At 33.9% G+C, this 26,478-nt stretch overlaps 1 protein-coding gene across 7 annotated transcripts in view; it reads right to left on the minus strand.

Moving 5' to 3' along the window:
* Positions 1–26,478, minus strand: part of Dmd (dystrophin) — a 2,062,171-nt gene that overhangs the window by 1,305,960 nt on the left and 729,733 nt on the right. For all 7 annotated transcript variants that reach the window (XM_071606751.1, XM_071606753.1, XM_071606749.1 and 4 more), the window contains 2 exons: positions 26,042–26,176; positions 22,409–22,558 (listed from right to left, as the gene is read on the minus strand). In XM_071606751.1, the coding sequence (XP_071462852.1) occupies positions 22,409–22,558; positions 26,042–26,176 (285 nt within the window). The remainder of the gene's footprint in view (positions 1–22,408; positions 22,559–26,041; positions 26,177–26,478) is intronic.

Below are 26,478 nucleotides of genomic sequence, written 5' to 3' on the forward strand. Positions count from 1 at the left end.
TACAAAAAAGGAGAAAACCTTTGTCACTTGCACCTCAGATACAGCATTAATCTCCAAGATATACAAAAACTCAAAAAACTTAACACTGGGAATCCAAGATGGTGGGTCAGAGGGAGGCAGCATTCTGTGTTGCTCCATGACCCAAATCTTACCTAGTAGGAATATTGCATCTCTGAGAGTGATAGAGGACCCCTATACAGCTGCTCTGCTGCAGAAATCACCAGTGCTGTGCCCCTGAGCAGGGCTCCAGGGCTCAGCATTCCAGCAGGACTCCTGGCTCCCGACACCCAACTCCTGCATTTCTAGCCAAAGCAGGGCTTGAGAGCACCTTACCAGAATCACCTATCAGCACCTCTGCAGAAGTTTCAGACATCGCACTGCTCCTATATAGGTCACTCAGTTGCTACCTACCCACAGCACAATGCCATCGCAGGGCTACCCCCACTGCACCAGACACCCCGGTGCTGAAAGCAGACTGCCTCCAACTTGGCTCACCTTTCTCTCCATATTTGGTGGGGGTGGCTCCCAGATTGGATCTTCAGCTGGCCAGGCACCTAGTTTCCAACAGCCCCCTCTCCCCAGAGGTGATAACCCAGCACAGTAGCTTCCCAACATAAAATAGCTCTCAGTGGGATGGGTGCGCAGTGCGACCAGGGCGCCACCTACGGGAGCCCCTGTGTGAGAGGTCCCTCATTTGGGAACTACTAAGGGAGAGAAAGATGGGGTAAAAGTTTGGAGAATAACAGAGACCAGGAACTAGGAAATCTTCAAGAAAGATAGGGAGATAGGACCGGGTGCTCAAGCCATACAAGCAGATCCAAAAAGAGACCCCTGAGGTGCAGTCCTTCTGCAGGGACTGGAAGGTGCCACTCCTCGCTTCCAGGCACCCTGCACCAGGACCAGCCTTGCCACCCTGGTTACTTCCACCACCCAGAGGGCAGAGACACCAGCTTACAATCGACAACCCCACCTACTGGATGAGAAGGGAAGCAGGAAAGATAAGGATCTCTAAAACTAGCAACAGAATTTCTTTTCTTTTTTTTCTTCTTTCAAGAAAAACTTGAAACAAAACAAAAACTCAATAAACTTAACACTGGTTTCTTCCTTCAAGAATTTCTTTTTTTTTCCTTTTTCCTTCTCCCCCTCAATCCTCCTGCCTTCACATCCCAAACATATGTGAAATCAAGAACGTTGCATAAATTAGGATTTTGAGAAATGGGACACCTGAATAATATTGTATATGCTTTTTTTCTTCTTTTATTTTTCTTTTCCCCTCCAATTTTTACTATTTTAACATTCTTTATTTTCTAAATACATTTGTGGGTTTGTTTTATGTACTCTGCTGTCTTCCTACTTACTTGTCTACCCAAATCTACTTCCTGTCCATTTTCTTGCTACTAACCCTCTTCATAAGATTTCTCTTTCATACTTCCTAAAATATATCAACTCTATATCCTCACATCCTACCTCCTCAGCATAACATCCTACACCTCACCCCCATTTCATTGCCCACCTTCAGAAACTGTAAACCCTTTTACAAACCTACTGATTATATTATAGATAATGATTGAATCCAACATTTCTGTAGATTGTGACGAAACTGTAAATGCCTTAATAGCAACAAATTATTCATAGGTGGTATATTGCTGATATTGGGATCTGTTAACATTGTCCTTCTCCACAAAGGAGAGGTTTTGGAACCCTACAGGAGCACTACAAAACCACAGGGTAAAAACAATAACACCCCGGACCCAGAGAGACAGAAGGGAAGACACATGAGCAACATGAAAGGACAAGGGAAGAAAGTGTCCTAAACAAATCAAGATACCACATTATTAGAATCAATGACAACCACAGCAGAAGAAAATACAGAGAAGGATTTTAGGATATATATGATTAAAGTGTTCTGCAAACTGAAGAAAGATATAAGAGAGCAAACAAAGGCAGTGAAAGATCATTTTGACAAGGAGCGACATAAACAAATACAGGAAGCAAAAGATCACCTCAACAGGGAGACAGAGGTTCTTAAAAAAACAATAAACCAAATAAAAGTTTAATTGAAAGCATCACCAATAGAATAGACCACTTGGAAGATAGGACATCAGACAATGAAGACAAAATATATAATCTTGAAAATAAAGTAGACTACACAGTTAAAATGGTAAGAAACCATGAGCAGAACATTCAAGAAATGTGAGATAGCTTAAGAAAACCAAATTTAAGAGTTATTGGGATAGAGGAAGGCATAGAGGTCCAAACCAAAGGAGTGAACAATATCTTCAATGAAATAAAATCAGAAAACTTTCCAAACATGAAGAATGAATTGAAAATCCAAATTCAAGAAGCCTACAGGATGCCAAATGTACAAAAATCACAATAGATCCACACCAAGGCACGTGAAAATGAAAATGCCCAACATACAGAATAAGGAGAGAATATTAAAAGTCACAAGAGAAGGGAATAAGATTATATACAGGGTGAAACCAATTAGGATAACAGCATATTTTTCAACACAGACCCCGAAAGCTAGAAGATCCTGGAACAACATATATCAAGCTCTGAAAGAAAATGAGTGCCAACCAAGAATCTTGTATCCAGCAAAACTAAGCTTTAGATTTGATGATGAAAAAAAAAAAACCTTCCATGATTAACAAAAGTTAAAAGAACTTACAGCTAGAAAACTGGCACTACAAAATATCCTTGGCAAAATATTCCATGAAGAAGAAACAAAAAACAATAATGAAAATCAGCACAGGGAGGTAGTACCCTAAAGGAAAAAATAATCAAAGAAGAAAACAAGTCAAGATAAATAACAAAAATAAACAAATATGGCTGGGAATACAAACCATGTCTCAATAGTAACCCTGAATGTTAATGGACTAAACTCACCAATCAAAAGACATCAGTAGCAAATAAAATAAAAAAAAAGCCCCAAAACATACTGCCTCCAGGAGACTCATCAAAAGCCTCCAGGAGACTCATCAAAAGCAGTGGAAGGTAGGAAATAATAACTAAAAGTTAGTTCTTTGAAAAAATATATAAAATTGACAGACCCTTAGCCATGCTAACAAAGAGAAGGAGAGAGAGAATTCAAATTACCAGCATATGTGATGAAAAAGGTAATATCACAACAGACACGACTGAAATACAGAGGATAATTAGAAATTATCTTGAAAACTTGTACTCCAATAAAATAGAAGATATTTAAGGCATTAACAAATTTCTTAAGTCATATGATTTGCCCAAATTGAATCAGGATGATATTCACAATTTAAACAGACCAATATCAAGCGATGAAATAGAAGTCACCATCAGAAACCTACCAACCAAGAAAAGTCCAGGATAGGATGGATACACAGCAGAGTTCTACAAGACCTTTAAAAAAGAACTAATACAAATACCCTTCAACTTATTTCAGGAAATAGAAAAAGAGGCATTCTATGAGGCCAATATCACCCTGATTCCAAAACCAGGCAAAGACACATCAAAGAAAGAAAACTTCAGACCAATATCTCCAATGAACATAGATGCAAAAATTCTCAATAAAATTCTGGCAAATCAAATACAAAAATGTATCAAAAAGATGGTGTACCACAATCAAGTAGGATTCATCCCAGGGATGCAAGGTTGGTTCAACATATAGAAATCAATAAATGTAATTCATCACATCAATACATTCAAAGATAAGAATCATATGATCATCTCAATAGATGCAGAAAAAGCATTTGACAAAATATAGCACCCCTTCATGTTCAAAACACTAGAAAAGTTAGGAATAACAGGAACATATCTCAACATAGTAAAGGATATCTATGCTAAGCCCCAGGACAACATCATTCTAAATGGAGAAAAATTGAAGGCATTCCCTCTAAAAACTGGAACAACACAGGGATGCCCACTTTCACCACTCGTATTTAACATAGTTCATATAACACTGGTCAGAGCAATTAGAAAGATGAAAGAAATTAAAGGGATACTGATAGGAAAAAAATAACTCAAATTAGTACTATTTGCTGACGACATGATTCTATACCTAGAAGACCCTAAAGTTCCACCAGAAAACTTCTAGAACTAGTAAATGAATTCAGAAAAGTAGCAGGATATAAAATCAACACCCATAAATCAAAGGCATTTCTGTACATTAGTGACAATCCTCTGAAATGAAAATGAGAAAAACTACTCCATTTACAATAGCCTCAAAAACAAAAACAAACAAACAAAACTAAACTAAAATACTTGGGAATCAATGAAAAAGGTAAAAGACCTATACCACTAAAACTATAGAAAAAATAAAGACATCAAATAGACTTTAGAAGATGAAAAGATCTACCTTGCTCTTGGATAGGCAGAATTAATATTATCAAAATGACCATACTACCAAAAGCACGATACAGATTTAATGCAATTAATCAAAATCCCAATGGCATTCCTCATAGAAATAGAAAAAGCAATCATGAAATTCATCTGAAAAATATGAGAGACCCAGAATAGCTGAAGCAATTCTTAGTAGGAAGAGTAAAGCAGGTAGCATCACTATACCAGACCTTCAACTATACTACAGAACAATAGTAATAAAAACAGCATGGTATTGGCACCAAAACAGACTGGTAGGCCACTAGTACAGAATGGAAGACACAGAGACTAAACCACAAAAATACAATTATCTTATGTTAGACAAAGGGGCCAAAACATACATTGGAGAAAAGATAGTCTCTTCAACAAATGGTGCCAGGAAAACTGGAAATCCATATGCAACAAAATGAAATTAAACCCCTATCTCTCACCATGCACAAAACTCAACTCAATGTGGATCAAGGACCTAGGAATTAAACCAGAGACCTTGTGTCTAATAGAAGGAAAAAGTAGGCCCTAATCTTCATCATGTGGGACTAGACCCCAACTTCCTTAATAAGACTCCTATAGTGCAAAAATTAAAATAAAGAATAAATAAATGGAATGGACTCAAACTAAAAAGTTTCTTCTCAGCAAAAGAAACAATCTGTAAGGTGAATAGAGAGCCTATGTCTTGGGAGCAAATTTTTACCACTCACACATCAGATAGACCACTAATCTCTAGGGTATAAAGAACTAAAAAAGCTAAACATCAAAAAAAATAAAAATAAAAAAAAATAACCGGGGCTGGGGATATGGCTCAAGTGGTAGCACGCTCGCCTGGCATGCGTGCGGCCTGGGTTTGATCCTCAGCACCACATACAAACAAAGATGTTGTGTCTGCCGAAAACTGAAAAAATAAATATTGAAATTCATTCTCTCTCTCTCTCTCTCTCTCTTTAAAAAAAGAAATCTTTAAAAAAAAAAACAAATAACCCAATCAATAAATGGGCCTAGAACCTGAATAGACACTTCTCAGAAGAGCATATACAATTAATCAATAAATATAAGAAAAAAAATGTTCATCATCTCTAGAAATTAGAGAAATGCAAATCAAAGCTACTCTAAGATTTTATCTCACTCCAGTCAGAATGGCAACTATTATGAAGACAAACAACAGTAAGTGTTGGCAAGGATGTGGGGGAAAAAGGTACACTCCAACATTGCTGGTGGGACTGCAAATTGGTGCAGCCAATCTGGAAAGCAGTATGGAGATTCCTTGGAAAACTAGGAATGGAACCACCATTTGACCCAGTATCCCTCTCCTTGGTCTATACCCAAAGGACCTAAAAACAGCATACTACAGGGACACAGCCACATCAATGTTTACAGCAGCACAATTCACAATAACTAAGCTGCAGAGCCAACCTAGATGCCCTTCAGTGAATAAATGGATAAAAAAATGTGGCATATATACACAATGGAATTTTACTCAGCATTTAAAAAGAACAAAATCATGGCATTTGCAGGTAAATGGATGATGTTGGAGAAGGTAATGCTAAGCGAAGTTAGCCAATCCCCCAAAAACAAATGTCAAATGATTTCTCTGATATAAGGAGGCTGACTCATAGTGCGGTAGGGAGGGGGAACATGGGACAAATAGATGAATTTTAAATAGGGAAGAGGAGATGGAGGGAAAGAGAGGAGGCAAGGGATTAGCAAGGATCGTAGAATGTGATGGAGATCATTATCCAAAGTACATGTATGAAGACACGAATTGGGTGTCAACCTACTTTATACACAAACACAGAAATGAAAAATTGTGGTATATACATGTAATAAGAATTATAAGGCAAAAAAAGAGAACAAGTACATGTATAAAGACATGAATTGGTATGAACATATTTTATACAAAGATATGAAAAATTGTGCTGTATATGTGTAATAAGAATCGTAATACATTCCACTGTCATGTATTTAAAAAATAAAGTCAATTAAAAAGAAAATAAAAAACAGAAGGGTAATAATATGATACATAATAAACAAAAAATAAATAATTTTAAAAAGATTATAAATTGTATGCCCAGTTTTGCTGAATAATATTAGTTTGTGAATTAATTTTCTATGAACTAATTGAAGCAACAGAGATATTTTGGATAACATCTTCACTTCCTTGATTACATATATTTTATAAGTATTTCATATATTAAAATCATGTTTTTTCTATTTATAAGAACATAAAAAACAAAAAAATTATTGTCACTGTTATATAAGGCATTACTGTATACAGCTTTTTCAAACTAAGTAAATAAAGGCTAATGTGTAAACTTAAAAAAAAAGAATGACTCTGTGACTTTTGCCATTGAATTGATGAAGGTAGAGACTATCATGCTAAGTGAAATAAGCTAATCTCAAGAAAACAACAAGGGTGGGAGAAGGGTAGAATAGAAGTTCGGTGGATTTGACAAAGGGGAATGAAGGGAATGGGATAGGAATAGAAAAGACAGTAGAATGAATCAGACATAGTTTTCCTATGTACCTATATGAATACACAACCACTGTTACTCCACATCATGTGCAACCAGAAGAATGGGATCCTCATTAGAATAAGTTACTTCATGTATATATAACAAGACAAAATATACTCCTATTATGTATATCTCAAAAGAACAATTTAAAAAGGTCTTGAATTTACATATTACGAATGTTTCCCTTTTTGGACCTTCTTCAGATTGAAAGCATGCTTAAATTTTCATTGAAAACCAACATGTCTTCTCTGTCCTAATACTCAATTTAAGTTACTGGCCCTCTTCTCTCATTTTCTCATCACCCAACATTTATAAAATGCCTCTACTTTGCTGCTGCTTATTTCCTCTTTTAAGTCACCTTAATTTCTCAGTTTTCCTTCCAGTACTTTTGATAAACACAACCGTTTAACTGATTAAAGGAGTAAATGGAAGTTAACCATCAAAATCTGGCTAGCAGCAACTCTTGTTTTAAGTACTTCTTCAAATATGGAAAATTTAAGAAAAGGGAATGTAAAAATTATTGAACATTTTTTAATAAGCTAATGGGGGAGTTAAATATTATAACTTGACTGATACTTAGTTTGGTAACTCTGCACAATTTTAGACAAAATTCAGTAGCTTAGAACATTTTAAAATATTTTATTAGTGCATTTTGTTACACATAATGGTGGAATTAAATTTGATAGTATCATACATTCATGAAATATAATTTGTTCCACTTCAGTCCCCAATACTTCCTTTTTCTCTCCTCTATGCCTTACCCCTGTTTTACTTCCTTTGTTCTACTGATTTTCCTTCAATATTTTTGCTAAGAATATTTTACTATTAAATATAGTTGGTAGGACTGCAAATAAGTACAACCACTCTGTAAAGCAGTATATAGATCCTGAAAAACCTAGGAATGAACTCACCATTGACCTAGTTATCCTACTCCTTGGTTTTATTCAAAAGAACTAAAATTAGCATAGTTTATATATGTCTGGATCCACATTGCCAATAATTTATTTTAGGACTTTTCCTTATATATTTTTATGACATGAGATTGGCATGGGATTTTCCTTCCTGTACTCTTTTATGCCAGAATTTGGTAAATAAAAATCTAATCTTTTATTTTCCAGACTTCTATATTACCAATACATTGTATTCTCCAGAAGAATTTGAAGACTAGAATTATCTATTCCTAGAAAGTGTGTTCCAATCTGATATATTCCTTGTGGGAAGACTTTTGATTTGTGATTAATTTTCCATTTCTCCTTAGGCTTTCTATATTATCTTCCATGAATTTTGTTGTGATGTTTTCTAGAAAGTAAGTTTTTAAAATTTATTTGCATAGAACTTTTAGCATTTTCCTGTTTCCTTTTTATGTAAATTTTTATTTATATATGACAGCAGAATGCATTAAAATTCTTATTACATATATAGAGCACAGTTTTTCATAACACTGGTTGTATACATAGTATATTCACACCAATTTGTGTCTTCATACATGTATTTTGGATAGTAATGATCATCACATTCCACCATCATTAATTACCCCATATCCCCTCCCTTCCCCCCCAATCCTTCTTCCCTATCTAGAGTTGTCTATTCCTCCCATGCTACCCCACCCAACCCCATTATGAATCAGCCACCTTATATAAGAGAACACATTCAGCATTTGGTTTTTGGGATTGGCTAACTTCACTTAGCATTATCTTCTCTAACTCCATCCCTTTACCTGCAAATGCCATTTTATTCTCTTTTATTTCTGAGTAATATTCCATTGTGTATATATGCTACATTTTTCTTTATCCATTCATCTATTGAAGGGCATCTAGGTTGGTTCCACAGTTTAGCTATTGTTAAAATATATATTGTATTGTAGTTACTATGACATTTGCATCCTTAACATTTTCTTTGTTTTTTTTTCCTCTATTTTTTCCACATGCCTTACCAGAAACTCATCTGTTTTTTCAACTAATTAAAATGTGAACACAGGCATTTTAATTTTATTGATCGCATATATTCTATTTATCTTTTATCTTAATTTTTCTCTTTCATTCATTTTCTCTGATTTTTTCTCTTTTTCCATATCTATTGAGATGGGAAGTTAGCTCATTAGTTTTCAGCATTTATTTTTCTAAGTATTAAAATGAGTAAATAAGCTTTAATAGATATTTTTATTTTCATTATCACTCAGTTCTGTTCATTTTAGCCATCCATTTTTATTTCATAGTTAGCTCGTGAATTATTTACTTTTTGTTTTGACTCTAAATTGTTACTGATTTAAAAGTCTATTTCTCTAAGAATGCCAAATGCATAAAATTTTTGGAGGTATATATGTACATGAGACCAATGTTATATACTGTTTTCTGGATACTTTCTATGATATTTATATTCAACTTATTAATTATCATCACTATCTTTAATAACTTTTGTTTGGTTAGTTGGAAGAAAGAGGTGTTGAAATTTCCTACACACTAATGAAGTTATACGTTTCTTCTTATATTTTGTTAATTTTTGCCTTATGCAATTTGAAGCTATTTGACCAGGTATATGTGAGTTATAGAATCATTATCACTAATAATGGCAATGACTTTGGTGTCTATTATATTGGTATAAATTAGGTGTTCAAACTTTGCATTGATTAATTCTTTCTGAAAAATCTGTTTCCATTGAAGGTAGCTTCAATAATTTTTTTTCTTTTATACATCTTTTTTAAAAACATATTTTGAGTTTTGATATTTTATCCTAATCTTTAGACCTCTGCCTTAATAGGAGGAATACAAGTAAATAGTATTGTAGCTAGTCATGTATTTTTATACTATCTTTTTTGTTTATATTCATCTCAAATTTTTCTGTTTTGTCTTCCTCCTTTCTTGCCTTATTGTCTATTGGTAAAGGTTTTTTTTTTTTTTTTCCTTAACTATTCCATCTCTTATTTTAATTGCTTGGAAGCTACATACTCCACTTGTAGTTATCCTTGAAAATTTAGAATGAAGCCTAAATTTTGTCAATATCTCTACTCTCCTTGAAAACAATAAAAGACTTCTTAATATTTCAAATCTAACAACTCCTCTCCAGATCATATGATACTTTTATATAGTATTTGATTAAAAACTACCATGCTTTCCAGGTAAATTCTTTAAAAATTTGTATTTGATCATTATAATTATATATAATATGATTCATTGTGATATTTGGTCACTTTCATTCCCAGTATCTCCTCTTTTTGCCCCCTCCTCCTTCCCCCTGAAGCCCATTGTCTACTGGTTTCTATTTTCATGAGATCTTTTTGCTTTTTTTTCTTTTCTCTCTCTACCTTCTACATACAAGAGAAAACATACAACACTTGACTTTTACTCTAGCTTGTATCACTTAATATGATGTTCTCTAGTTCCATTTTCCTGAAAATGACATAATGTTGTTGTTCTTTATTGCCAAGTAAAGTTCCATCAGCAGTTAATGTTTTAGATACAAGTCAATATATTTCCTTATCCATTCATCTGCTGATGGACATCTATACTGGTTACACAGCTTGGCTATTACAATTGTGCTGCTATAAACATGGGTATGCTGACTTTTCTTTTTGGTTCTTTTGGACCAATATCAAGGAGTTTTTAAAATTTCTTTGACATACAAAAAACTATACCTAACTAATATACACAACTTGCCAAGTTTGGGGATAAGTTTACACCCATGAAACTGTTATAGGGCTGGGGAAACTGAGGCATCACAAAAATGTTCCCTTCAAACCCAATTCTTGCAATGAAGTAAGAAAGATTTCAGACACCAGACATGTCACTTAGATTAACAGGCATGAGTTGGTTAGAAGTGATAGGAAAGGGGGAAGGAAACAGTCTCAAGGGAAAGAGTAGGTCCTCTCAGAGAGGAAGAGGGGACAGTATGTTTCTCCTTTATTCCAGTTTCACTGGGAATCCCAGAGAAACTTTCAGAGAGTCCTGCCCTTGTCCACCTCTTAACTTTGGACTGACAGCAAGATGATATCAGACTTTCAATTCCCCACTGTCAGGAAATCCTTAGGTCACCTTTGGCCCTTGCTGATCAGTTCTAATTGGATTCCTAACCATAAATTCTTTTAGATTTTTATGGTTAGGGGGAATTAATCATTCTTATCTGAGTTTTGGGACTTGGTCTATGGAAATGATCACAAACGTCTCCCCATACAGTGTATCTTGGGTTCCTCTTATTATTTTGGGCCTGCATTTTTCCTGCAGATAACAGTTAGTTTGGTGAGAAATGTGACATATCCTGTCCATTTAGGCCAGGCAAGGCTGCAGGTGAATTGCTTCTTAGAAAAGAAAGTATGTGGGGGTCAGCACAATGGACCCATTTTAGAGAACCATTACCTTACCTTTGTGTTCCCACTACTTGCATCTGTCTGTCCCCTAATAAAATCACCATGGTAGGGTGGGGGTTGTGGCTCAGTGGCAGAGTGCTTGCCTAGCATGTGTGAGGCACTGGGTTTGATTCTCAGCACCACATACAAATAAATAAAAAATAAAGGTCCATCGACAATTAAAAAATAATTTTAAAAAATCATGATGATAGACTATGCTATAAACCTATCCATCACCTTCAAATGTTTCCTCCTGCCCTTGTATTAGCTATTATTTTGTAATGGAGCACTTAAGATATACCCTCTTGGCAATCTTTTAAGCATATAATACAGTATTATTAACTATAGGCACTATGCTTTAAAGATCTCTAGGGATTACCTATGTTGCATAACTAAAACTTTGTACCCCTCCCTGCAGCATTTGGAAACCAATGTTTCACTTTATGCTTCTTAGTGTAACTGTTTCAGATTCATCTTGTAAGCTGTGTCATGCAGTTTTTTTTTTCCTTCTGTATCTGTCTTTTCTCATTATGTTCTCCATGTTGTTACAAATGACGGGGTTTTCTTCCTTTTTATGACTGAATAAAATATAATATTCCATTGTATGTATATAACATTTCCTTTTTTCATTCATCCATCACTGGACTGATTGTCTCCTTATCTAGGCAATTGTGAATAATGCTTCAATGACCAAAAAAATTCAGATAATCTCTTTGAGATACCAATTTGATTTTCTTTGGTATATGCCAAAATGTAGGACAGCAGGATCATATGATGGTTGTATTTTAGTTATTTGAGAAACCTCCATAATGCTTTACATAGTAACTGCACCAGTGAATATTTTCACAGTGGACAAGTGTTCCTTTTTCTCCACACCCTCATTAACATATGTTATCTTTTCTTTGACAAAATCCACCCTAACAGTGGTGAGAAAATATCTCACTGAGGTTTTGATTTACATTTTCCTGATGACTAGTGACATGGAGCACCTTTTCTTATGTCTAATTCATTTGAATGTCTTCTTTGTTTAATTCAATTACCCACTTTTATGTTTTTAGAAAACAATTTAAATTGCTTTTTGGTATTGTGTTTCAGGAATTTTCACTTTCTCTCTCTTCCTCAAATACACTTGACATAAGTAAGATGTTTATATTCCACTCCTATTCCATATATATTGCTTTTTTTGTGAATATTTTCAACTATCTTAGTTTTTGAGAACATATTCTGTGTGTTACTTTTAAATTTTCCCTTGTTCTCACTTTCTTAAAGTATATTTTTAGTTGTAAATGGACACAATAACTTTATTTCTTTTTTTTTAATGTGTACTGAGGATCGAACCTGATGCCTCACGCATGCTAGGTAAGTGCTCTACCACTTAGCCACAATCCCAGACCTCTTTTTGTCACTTTTAAAACCTATTTAGCATCCTTTAAATATACTCATTTATTTTTTAAATTTTCGAATATATTTTAATTTCATTTATTTTGACTTTTCAAATATTCTCCAACTTTTGCAGTATTTTATTCCTTATTAAAATTTTCAAAACATTTCTTTTTTAAATTAGTTGCTCAAGAGAATACAATGATCTTGACATATCATACATTTGATTCAAATGGGGTATGAATTCTCATTTTTCCTCATGTACAGATTGCAGGATCACATTGGTTATACAGCCATGTGTATACATACAGCAATACTAGTGTCTGTTGTATTCTGCTTTAAAATTTTACCTACAGGGCTGGGATTGTGGCTCAGTGTCAGAGCACTTGCCTCACACCTATGAAGCACTGGGTTCGATCCTTAGCACGACATAAAAATAAATAAATAAAATAAAGGTATTGTGTCCATCTACAACTAATATTCAAAAAATTTAACTACATATTTTATACTCTACTTCTATCAATTGTAATAACTGACATTAAAGAATGAGTTGTCTAAATTTATCCTAAATTGTATATACTGACTTCATGTGCTTCATGATGGCTTCTTGTATGTGTGTGTATGTATGTGTGTGTATGTATGTGTGTGTGAGTGTGTGTGTTTGTTTTCTTTGTGAGCTCAAATTTCACTGAGTTTAATCTGTAAGGATACTAAAACATTTTTATTTATAAAGGATTTATATTCACTTCTGAGTAGTGCTAGGGTGTCAGGAACTTAGAGCCCCTTTACTTAATCTCTTATTTGGGTATTTACACAATCAAGAGATCCTTACAAGAAAAGACCCTCAGTCATAAGTCTTACTCCTTTTCATTTAGTAAGAAGAGAGATGCATTTTTACCTTGGAACATCCTTGAGACAAATAGAGTTCCCCTTGCTTATCATTTCACTGATACTATAACTCTACTTTATGTAGGATTTCTGTTCTGTTTTCCCATTTGCTTGAGCCTGAGGCTGAGATATCTTTGCTACCAAATAAATAACCTAAGTCACTCAAAATCTGGTTTCCTAATATTTGTTGTTTTTTTTTTTTAACTCCAGGGCAATACAAGGGTCATAACTCATAATTGTATTACCTGTAAAACATTATTTTTATCTATTTTTTTGCTCTGACCTTTAAGGTTCACCTATACTTCTTTGCAAGTGAGGATATATTTAAAAGTATGTATGTTGGGCATTGTCTAACACCAAGGTGCTTTGCAGAGGGCATTTTAGGAGACATAAACTGCCTCGGTCCCAAGAATGGAGGTCAGCTTCATATCTACATCTGTAAAGTAAGCTAATCAAATTCATCTTACCAGATTAATTTGGGAATTAAGTTTGATATGGTTTATAAGTGCTTAGCTAAAGACCAACTTATAAAACTGCTCAGCAGTCACTATTGTTTTTATTATAGATTAACACTTTCTAATAAACTGAAAAATCTAATCTAATAAGCTGAAAATCACAAAGCATATTCTTTTATTAGATAAACAGCTTTCTAATAAATTAGACCTCATGACTTATATAATGTTAATTATTTTCCTGGATTACTATACAGTGTTTTTTCAATCAATATTTGTCTATTCTGTTCTAGCTATGCTAAGGGGAATGTGACACTGAATGAACAATTCAAAGTTATAACAATCTGGAACAATTAATGGATTCCTCTAGTTACCTATCATTAAAGTTATCATTAAGGCAGAATTAACCAATTTATATTTTTTTCTGTTCTCTTTTGCTCTGCTATTTAATATCAAGTTAAACAATTTACAGACAACTGTGAAAGGGACAAAAGTCCATAGAAAGATGAAATAACTACTAAAATCAAGAGAACTGGTAAGAGCAATGGACTCTGTATAGTTTTAATATTTAAGACTAAAGTGTTTCATTTTAGGCACCCCTAATACATTAAAGTTCATACTGTTCGCTTTTTTTCAAAAATAAGAAAATTGGGCTGGGGATGTGGCTCAAGTGGTAACACTCTCGCCTGGCATGCATGGGGCGCTGGGTTCGATCCTCAGCACCACATAAAATAAAACAAAATAAAAATGCTGTGTCCACTGAAAACTGAAAAATAAATATTAAAAGTCTCTCTCTCTCTCTCTCTCTCTCTCTCTCTCTCTCTCTCTCTCTCTCTCTCCTCTCTCTCTCTTTAATAAAATAAGAAAATTGTTTGGCTGCAATATAGTTATTCCTCAGCTGCTGCAGAAAATTGGTTACAGGATCACCCCAAATCTGCAGCCTTATATAAAATGGAACAGTATTTGCATATAACATACTTCATTTCTTATACTTCAAATCATCTCAAAGTTACTAATAATATCTAATATAATATAAATTTTATGAAAATAGGTGGTATAGTGTATCATTGGGGAATAATATCAAGAAGAAAAATGATCTGTATACATTTACTTGGAATATAGTTTTACCTGGAATATTTTTGTTTAGCAGGTGTTTGAATCAGCAGACACAAAATCCGCAGATACCAAATATCTACTGTATTTGTTTCTCAATAGGCAGCTTTTTTTAGAATACAAAGGATCCCAGAGATTTGAAGTAGTATCCTGAAATGGTTATGTGTCTAGACTCCAACTACCAAGAGAACTGGATCTAAATGCTTGCAAGCCTTTTCCTAACCTTATTACTGTTAATCCCTTTTCATTTGTATAGACTAGGGGGTGTAAAAGACTCCATACCATGTTAAGTGATATAAGTCATTCCAAAAAAATCAAAGTTTGAATGTTTTCTCTGATATGCAGAAGCTAATCCAAAATAAGGGGAGGGTTTAAAAAAAAAAAAGAATAGAAGATCAGCGAAGACAAAGGAGGATAAAATGAAGGGAGGGGGATTGGGATAGGAAAAGTCATTGGAATAAATCTGACCTAAATTTCATATGTACATGTATGAAAATATCACAGGAAATCTCACCATCATGTACAACCACAAGACACTAACTAAAAAAAAAAAAAAAAACTATGAGTAACAAGCAGGAAGATTAATAGACTAGAGGGAAGGGAACAGAATAGAAAGAGGCGAGGAAAAAGGGAAGTACTGGGGACTGAATAAGAACAAATTATATTCCATGGTTTTACAATTACGCCATAGTATAGTTTATTGTCATGTATAATAAAAAATTTATAAAAACTAAAACTACTTGTAGAAAAAATATTCCGTATCATAGGGATACTGTGAAAACTAAACAAGAAAATGAGAACACATGTGTCTGAACAGTACCTGGGTCTTTGTAACCATTAGAGTATTATTACTATTATTATAGATTTTGTTATATTACTAAAAGATCTTCTGTGACTTGGTTACTATTATGGTGGAGAATAAAGCTATTATAGTAGTCATAAAAATGATATGAATTGGTATGACTTTTGGAGCTGCTTCCTGGTTTGCTAACCATCCTTCAAATCATTGCTCTGAGTAGAAAATATAGTGCCAGATGATTATGAAGAGTGAAAGATGCCTTTTAGAGTGACAGAAATAATTTATTACTTATCTGAATGCAAACTCACACTCTGAAATTAGGAATGGAATCTAGCCTGTCCCTTTTAAATATTCATAGGCAATAAAAATTCTGGCTGTTTGATTGATTTAACAGGCAACTAAATATCACCTTAACTCTGCATAATTGTAGCTATAAGAAACATGGGTAGGCAATAAAAAAACAAACCACAAACCTCTGACATAGGCATTTAATTGAGAAGAAAATGGGTTAAGGCTCATCTTCAAATGAAAAAGCACTTACTTTATTAATGGGAAAACTGTTTTTCTTCAGATAAAAAAATCACATAAATAATGGCTTAAAACAAATTCAGAATTTTAAAAATATTGTTATTAGTTGTTAATATACCTTTATTTATTTATTTATATGCGGTGCTAAGAATTGAACCCAGTGCTTCACACATGCTAGGCAAGTGCTATACCACTGAGCCACAACCCCAACCCCCAGAATTCTTGACTACAATGTATTAATGCATAATGTGGATTTGGGGGAATTTTTTTATTTAAAAACTCTGTTTAGTGTAATCATTCTGTTTTTCTAGTCTTTCAGAATATGTATCCCAAAGTTCCAAGTCTATTGCATCAAAACACCCGTCACTGTCTCTAGATAATCAGTGGGAATATCCAAAGGATTGATTTAGGTGATGAATTATTATGTGTTTCTCTATTACATAAGTAGTCTATAATTGATTAAAGTGCTTTACACCTTATACATAAGAAAGAGCTCTTTGTACCCATCATCTTAACTCTGACTCAATATCGTATCTTGCAAAATTCTAGCCCTATAGAATTTGAGAAGGATATGATCTTTAACGTGATATGGTTTTAATCACAGACCTAAAGCATCAAAAGTTATTTTTTTATCCATACAACTAAATATTTTATTTCCTAAAAAGGAGAATAAAGTACTGATTTATGCTACAACATGATGAATCATGAAAACCTTGTGCTAAGTGAAAGAAGCTAGTCAGAAAAGACTACATATTGTTCCATTTACATGTAATGTTCAGAACAGGCAAATCCATAGGCAGAAAATAGATTATTGGTTGCCATAGGAGTGGAGGAGGGTTGAGAGAAAATGAGGACTGAGTGCTAATAGGTATTGTACTAGACTGAATAGCATCCACCATAAATTTCAGGTCCACCTGGAACTTCAGAATGTGACTTTAGAATAAGGTCTTTGCAGATGTAGTTCTGTCTAAAAGGTTTCAAGTCCCTATAACAAATCAGCAACAGACCTAGCAGCCAGTCCTATTTGACTAATATCTAATATTTACCTCTCAATTTCCTCTCACCTTCAATGATAGACTGAAAATAGAAGCTCTCCATGTTGGGGTCACTCAAGGTTGGCATTTTAAATAACTTTAAATATTTCTTAATAATAGCTTTATTGAGCTATAATTCATATACCATAAAATTCACCAACTTAAAGTATATAATGTAGTAATTTTTATAATATCCACTGAATTATGCAACCATCCACCCTAGAACATTCTCATCACCCCTAAAAAGAAAATTCATGCTAGTTTTCAAGAACTTTCTTAACAAAGTACCCCAAGGGCTTGGCTCAACATAGCAGAAACCATTCTGTCAGTCCTGAAATCTAGAAATCCAAGATCAAGGTGTCAAAACTGAATGGACTTACATTCCCTCTAAACCTAGGGAAGGATCCTTCCCTACTTCTTCCTTGGCACTGTTGGCTCCCAACAGTCCTTGGCAGTCCTTGACTTGTAGCTGCATCACTCCAGTTTCTGCCACTGTCTTCACATGCCCTCTTCCCTTTGTGTGCCTCTGTCTTTACCTGGCCCTCTAAGAATTCCAGTCATGTGATTTAGAGCCCATCCTAATCCACTCTAATCTCAAAAGTTATTTTTATTGCCAAATAACTCTCATATTAGTATTGATCAAATATCTATATAAGCATAGCCAAGACAGTTTCAATTCTATTCATTCAGGTTTTATTTATTGCTGTTATTGCATTCTGCTTAAGTGATCACTGAAGTAGAGCTAGAGAACTCCTTCCAATTTTAAGATTTAGAGAATGATAAATTCTTTTTTTCCCTATCTGATGCATTTTCTTTTTGCTTTCCTTTTCTTTTTTATCACTAAAAAAAAACCCTTCATTTTTTAATTTTTTTTGGGGGGGGATACCAGATACTGAACCCAGTGGCAATTTAACACTATGCTATATCTCTAGCTCTTTTAATTTTTATTTTTTATTTTGAGACAGAGTCTCACTAAGGTGCTGAGACTGGCCTTGAAATTCTGATCCTCCAGTCTCAGGCTCCTGAGAAACTAGGATTACAGGCATGTACCATGAATCCCAGCAAAAGCTTAATAGTTTAAAAAAAGAAAAACACTAACTTTCTGAGTCTGTGCTTATGCCTTCAACATTTTCACAATAACTTCCTGCCTCCTTAAGAAATAAATTATGCTTGATCCTGTTCTGGAAACATTTAGTTAATGGAAATATATTCAATTTAATTATATTTCATATTAGAATTTATATAATTCTTTGCCTATTCTTGCTCTTAATGGTATATATACATAGTTATGTATATACCCACATTTCTAGAGAATAGGTACTCTAGAATATGACCTAGTCAAAATAAAAGTTCTAATCATTATTGACTGTTAACTATGTTCCTAGAATAATACTAAGCACTTTGAATGTAGTATTTTATATTTTTTCTCACAAGAATCCCAAGTAACAGGATATATTATTACAGATGAGGATGTGGAAACCTTGAACTACTACCCAAGGACACATAGGAAATAAATTATAGGGGGATGTGTCAGTTATAAATGAATTGTCTTTCAATACTGTCCTGTTTTAAAAAAAATATTTTTAGTTGTTGATAGACTTTTTTTTATTTATATGCGGTGCTGAGAAGCATACCCAGTGCCTCACATATGCCAGGCAAGTGCACTACTGCTGAGCCATAGCCCCAGGCCAATATTGTCCTGTTTTTGATACTGAAATATTTCTCCCTTAGCCAGTTGGCATGTTGTTAAGCTTTCTCAGTAGAAAACATTGGAGTGACAATGGAGGAGGTTAACTTTCTTATGTTCCAATGTGCTTTTATATTTCATACCTGTGACTCTGGTTAGCCTGTGGAAAAGGTAGAATCTGGCATATTGTATGGGTGCTCCAGTGGTGAATTCAACATGGGTAGCAAATCCATAGGGAGCTTCCTGGAGTCCCATCTGGTCTCCCAAGTTCAGAAGCAACCACTATAGGTAGTTTCCTAAGGAGTTTAATGTGTAAAACAACGAGCTTCTCAAAAAAAAAAAAAAAAAAAACCAGTAAGTAAGAAGACTGAGGTTGTAGCTTAGTGGTAGAGTGCTTGCCTAGCATGTGTGAGGCAGTGGGTTCAATGTTCAGCATCACATAAAAATAAATAAATAAAATAAAGGTATTGTGTCTGATTAAAAAACAAAAAATAAAAATAAAAAACAATAACATCCATTACAAGCTACTTTCCTGTGAATTTTGTCAGCACCCAACCCCAATAGTCCCTTCATAGTAACTTGAGCACCCTAACTACAAATTAGCTCTTGGCAGCAAACTCTATTGCCATCTTATGGATCCCAGAAATAGGCTTAACAAAGAGGTTTGAATATAGTCTTGGGTAGAGCTCCTCCCTTTCCCACTCAGTTCCTTCCTTTAATACTATCCCTTATTCCCAGGGCATTGTGTGTGTGTGTGTGTGTGTGTGCGCGCGCGCACGCGTGCGTGCGTGTACGTGCTTATGCACTCATACCTGGACATTCTTTAGAGTTCTCTTTCATTGTTCTTAAGAATTATGAAAAAAAGCTGTTACACACACACACACACACACACACACACACACACACACACAATAATTAATTCCCAGTAAACAGCTAATACTTCTTTAGGAAATCTTTCCTTTTCAATTGATGATGTAGTTTTGGTGCCCTTTCTGCACCCTGACTAATTCCAGGGATTATTCCTATCTAAGTTTTTCTTATTCAAAATTTCATGCTTTAGCAATGCAGTACAGTATTATGGTAGAGCAGCTATTCTATCAAAGTGTCCTTAGTTGAATTATCACAAGTTGAGTATGCCTTACCCAAAATGCTTGAGAAAAGAAATATTTTAAATTTTAGATTTCTTTGGATTTTAGAATATTTGCACCTAATGAGATATTGTGGGGATTTCTCCATACACAAAATTATTAATTTCATATACACTCTATACACATAACTTGAAAGTAAATTTATACATATATAGTGTGCCTGCATCTCATCATATAAAGTCAGGTTCAAATTTTTCAAAAAGGATCAGCAAAAAAATAAGCCAATTACTATGTATGAAGCCAATTACTATGTATAACCATAAAGCTCTAATAAAAAATTGTGAATTTGGAACATTTTGGATTTCAGATTATAGATGCTTAGCATGGACTTATGTTGGTTTCATATCAAAGACCTTTGAAATACAAGGCCATAAGTAGTTTATGTTTATAAATGGTTATAAAATTATTTTATGAATAAGGCTTATGCCAAGATCTGATTAGGGAATGGGGTATTCCTAAAGTTGGACCTTAGCCAAAGCCAGTTTCATGATGGGATTTCTGATTTTTTTTAACTTGAACTATAACTTCTTAGCTGAAAATAATATACAAATATAAATAAAAGAATATTATAACTCTAGAGCAAATTCCAAATTTAAATTACCATCAATTTAGTTACCACCTAGGAATATCTACTTTGACTCACATTCAGTAACAGAATAACAAGAAAGAAAAAATGAATTGTTTCAAATTTATCCTTTCCAATGTCCAATCCCTTATGTTCATATGGATAAACTACTTACTGGAATACAGTGGCAGGATTAAAACCTGGAGGCTGCTCCTACCATACCTATACAGATCTACCTTACTGTTAGCGAATTATCTTCAGGATATGAGAGAGAAGAGGTCCTATTCAGGACTTTTCTTCTAGTTTAAAACATGTAAAACTTCTCCATTTAAATATCAAAAGGGTTCCTGAAGGTCTCCCTAGTGACCACCCCACTTAGTCTCTATTTTCCCCTTCACACCCTATATGGATAGTATTGATAATGTCCTGCACACAATAGGAAATCAATGAATTTTGGCTTAAACAATCAATCTATAAATTATGCTGGATAGTTTTTTCTTATGTATTAGCCAAAATGTTGAACAGTATCTCACATATAGTAGATGCTCTCAGTAAATGGATATGAAACTAAACATCATGATGAAACAGGTTATTTTTAAAAATCCATTTTTTATTTATGAAAGAGTATGAAAACAGTATTTGATTAGGAGAAATATGTTAAGTTTGATTTGAAAAGTTATGCATATGTATGTGAATTCAGAAATATGAAAATTTATCTTATATATAAAAAAGTTGTTGTGTTATTTGGGAGGAATAAACAATATCCAGGGTCCTAATGGAATCATATGTATTATTAAGAGATTATATGTGAGTATAACAAATGTGTATGGGGTTTTGTGTAAAAGAGAGAGAGGAGCATATAAAGACTAACAATCCATATTGGTATTCTTGGGTAAGGAAATCAGTCTGATTCAGATAGGATCTGACTTGAATACTGAGACAGGGGTAAAGGACAGGTAGCTGATTATCAAAGAAAGGAAACAGTTTGCTAACAGCTAACCTCAGGATTTTATTTCCCACCTGCAATGCTAACACACCTCCAAAGATCTGGGAGATTCATACTTCCCAATGTAAGGAGCTGCAAATGAACATGCTCTGGATTGCTATTTTCCTACCTTCACATAGGCAGGACAAAGAGAGATGGTGGAGTGGAGAGAAAATCTAAGATCTATAAAAAGGCAAGACACTCCCACTCCTGTGGATTCCAGCTCTGGGGCTCCTTCTCTCTAAAGAAGTCTATCTCTGTCTCTATCTTTAATGAAACTTGCTTCTACTCTTGCCTAGGTGTTTCTTGGGTGTTTAATCTTCAACACAGGGTGAATGAGGACCGGATCCTGATTCCCAAGACTAGTATCAATACTGGATTATTCATTACTTTGTAGACTTTAGCATGGTACTGTTCTTGGTATATCTCAGTTTCCTGTTTAAAAAATCCTACATAAATGAAGATAAATTACAATATACATGTGTAAAGAACTCAGTCAGATTCTGGTGCTGCTCAAACACCTGGGAGCTGAGCTAGTACTGAAACTATTCCTCATTTTATCTGAGATTTCTAAATCTGCTATACATTTATGAAAATAAGATTAAAGACATTTTTCACTTATCTTCATACCTCTTCATGTAGTTCCCTCCAACGAGAATTAAAAGTCTCAAGTTCCTCATTGATCAGTTCATCCATGACACCACCATCTGTTAGGGTCTGTGCCAATATTCGAATCTGATTCGGGTTATCCTCTGAATGTTGCATCAAATTCTCAAGAGACTGAAATACATTTGCAATAATTAATATTTCTCTTCTCTTTCTAAATACGTTTAATTAACAAAAAATGCTCAACATTTCTGATTTATATATAATTAAGCCAAAAGCATTTTAAAGTGAATTTTAATTGGGATAATCAAATAAGAAGGAACACTGTTGCTTCAAAAAATAGTGTGTTGATCGATGATTTTTTATGGGGTTATGATAGCATTATGAACCGAACACTTAAAAATGATTTACCTTCTTTAAGATATCCTTTACTCTAAATCCTGGAAAGATAAAATATTCACTTTCTTAACTTCTCTTATACATAGTGGTATGCAAGTGACATCATTCTAAAAATATATGTAGGTAGAAGCTCAAGAATAGAATTCCTCTCCTCAAATTAAAAAGGAAGGAAGGAAGAAAGGAAGGAAGGAAGGAAGGAAGGAAGGAAGGAAGGAAGGAAGGAAGGGAGGGAGGAAGGAAGGAAGGAAGGAAAAGAAAAAAGGAACATTATCTCAAGAAATCCCTGCCAGGAGCCATGGCAAATGACTGCTTAGGAAGTTGATGCTGGAAGACTTAAGTTCAAGATTTCTCAAAATAAAAAATGAATGTTTGAGGTTGTGGTCGAGTGGTAGAGTGATTGCTGCTGGATTTAATCTGTATTATTTAAGGAAAGAAAAGACAGGATTGGAGGAGAGAAGAAAGAGGAAGAAAAAAATTCTTTTGCTTTTCACATGTTTTTATACATACAAACACAGCCTGTAGGTAGAGTAGCCACCTGCTGAGGAGCAGGTAAAAATGATATGGTTCCTCATGCTGAGTAAGGGATCATAAAAGAAAGAGTACCTGGGTGCCTCATTATATGGTTGAACCATTATCATCTCTGTATAACTTCCCTCTAGTAAATCTTTTTGTGAGGAAAAAAAATGTTTGAGCTTTAGCCATTGCCTTATTTTCTGTTATTTACAGCTGCCCACCAATAATAAACTGACATACTATTTAAAACCAAAAAAGTTGTCTGGCTAGATTTACAGGGAAAAAACAATCTCAGTGCCAACTTTAGGTGTATGAGAAAACAATAGATTCAATATTGTCTTACTAGGTGTCAAAAATATTTATAAAATAAAGGATGGACATATTTTCATCAATTCATTCAATGCTCTTTTTTTTGCTTATGCTAAAAAATTGAAATGTTCTAATACATATTTGTATTTTCTATATTTTTCTCAAATTCTGAAAAATCTCAACATATTTTCCTCATAAATTTAAGGAAATGTAAATAATAGAGACTTTCTGAATGATTTTGTAAAAAATATAACTATGACTTCCAAAACACTTAAAAAGACATATTTTTAGTATAAAAAATGTTTTTATCGGTAATTTTCTTTGTAATTTAAACATTTTACTACTTCTAACACACATTAACTTTGCAGATATTTATTTTCATAGACACATTTCTTCTTTTATGTCCTAATGAAATCCATAGGCGGTTAATTTTAAAAGGGAACTACAAAAAACAAAGCAAAATTAAGCAATCAATTATAGAATTCTTAAGGTGTAAGGAAATTTAGAAGTCATACAGTTTATTTTTGGTGGGGGGGGAGTCCAGGGATTGAACCCAGGGACACTCAATCACTGAGCCATATTCCTAGTCCTATTTAGTATTTTATTTAGAGACAGGGTCTCATTGAGTTGATTAGCACCTCTTTTGCTGAGGCTGGCTTTGAACTCAGGATCCTCCTGCCTCAGCCTCCCAAGCCACTGGGATTACAAGCATGTACCACCATGCCTACCCAAAAGTCATACTGTTTTTGTATTCTTGACAACTGGTAGTCTAGCCTGTGCTACTCAAAAATGTCTTCCTGAATGATTAGCAGCAACACTGTCAGTCTACTTTAGCAAACAGAATTGTAAATAGTAATAATAAGCCTTTCCCCTACTTCCTTTTCTAAATATTCTCTGGTATTGCTTCAGGTTTTCTACCTTTTCTCATTATTCATTCCTTTACATTCCCTAGAGTTTTAGTACATCACTTAAGTTGGTTTCATCTTTTCTGGAAGATAAATCACATTGTTATTTCACAAGAAATGTTTGCCCCATGAATATCTTAGAATAGGACAGGGTCAAAATTATAGTCTACTTGTGACTGTCCTCAAGGTTCTTGATACTTATTCAGGTCTTATAATTCTCTTGGGGAAAAAAAATAAATTGGATAAAATTATCTGCCCTGATATTTAAGATTCTAATTCTAGTCTATCTAAAAAAGTATTTCACACTTTGTTCACATCTCAGATAATTTAGGCCTAATTTGTAGACTTACACAGGGGCTACACTATTCATATAATAGTATAGGTATTACAAATGCTAAAATACATATTCATTACATGTAAATGATAAGCCAAAAGCATTGTAAAATGCATAGAGCATGAATGGTTAAATATTAGAAGTTAACACAACTCAAATTTTATCCTTGCAAACCTTTTGAAATTCACTTAATACAAATTTCCAAAGTAAAACTTGAAGATTTACTAAAATTTTTGAACATTTTAAAGGTATTCATAGTAACAATGCATGTCCATTTACTATCAGAAAACATATTTTCTAAGCTGTAAAAATTCCTAGAAATTAAATTTGAATATTTTAAAGTGTTGCTGCAATTCAATTCATGTAGATTTCAAAGTGGAATTTATGTCTCATACTGTCATACTGTTTAGGTCTACTCCAAATAAGCATAATTGTACATTCACGTCTTTAGAGGTCTGTAGTAGACTTAAGCAGATAAAATGTCTATATAGAATTCAGTGTTATAACACAAAGGAAGAGTACTTTGTAAAAATAATTTAGACCCTTTTTTGTAAACCTTGAGACCTGGAAGGATCTTAGAGAAAAAGGCTATATCAAAAGTATGCCAAATGTCTTCTTTGATATAAAGAGAGCAACTAAGAACAGAACAGGGAGGAAGAGCATGAGGAAAAGATTAACATTAAACAGAGACGAGTGGGGGTAGAGAAAGGGAGAGAGAAGGGAAAGCATATGGAAATGGTAGGATACCCTCAATGTTACACAAAATTACATATAAGAGGTTGTGAGGGGAAAGGGCGGGGAACAAGGGAGAGAATTGAACAACAGCAGATGAGGTAGAGAGGGAAGATGGGAGGGGAGGGGAGGGGGGATAGTAGGGGATAGGAAAGGCAGCAGAATACAACAGTCACTAATATGGCATTATGGAAAAACGTGAGTGTGTAACTGATGTGATTCTGCAATTTGTATTTGGGGTAAAAATGGGAGTTCATAACTCACTTGAATCAAATGTATGAAAGATGATATGTCATGAGCTTTGTAATGTTTTGAACAACCAATAAAAAAGTATCACTGAGTGATACATAGAAACTACATTCTTCTACTTGTTTGATACCTGACCTCTTGCAATACTGCATACAAATTATCATCCTCTTTCAATACTGCATATAAATTATCATCATGTATTACTTTACAACTTACTTCTAGCACCTCAGAGAGTTCCTCAGCTCCACCAGGAACATTTTCAGTAGTTTTAAGTTTTGATTCTACTTCATTTAGCCACTTGTTTGCCTTCTCCAAGTATGACAATAACTCATGCCAACATGCCCAAACTTCCTAAGAAAGAAACACATATCAGAGATAAAATAATTTGCTAGGAAAGTGAACATGAAGCTGTCATTCCATCATTGAAATTTCTCAAAGTATAACATTTACTTTATATATTTCACCTTCCCTTTGCAGTAATAATTTAAAGTACAAGTAGTTACTCTGAACATCTGAAGTCTCTGTAATTATAAGTCATTAAGGAAACATTTTATCACATGAATAAATTCAAGATCAAGAGATTTCCATTTTAAAATATTATATTCACCAACATTAAACCCTGGGAATTAAAAAAATTAAAAAATATGTAAAAA

The sequence above is a fragment of the Marmota flaviventris genome, chromosome X, assembly GCF_047511675.1.
Source record: "Marmota flaviventris isolate mMarFla1 chromosome X, mMarFla1.hap1, whole genome shotgun sequence".
Lineage (NCBI taxonomy): Eukaryota > Metazoa > Chordata > Mammalia > Rodentia > Sciuridae > Marmota > Marmota flaviventris.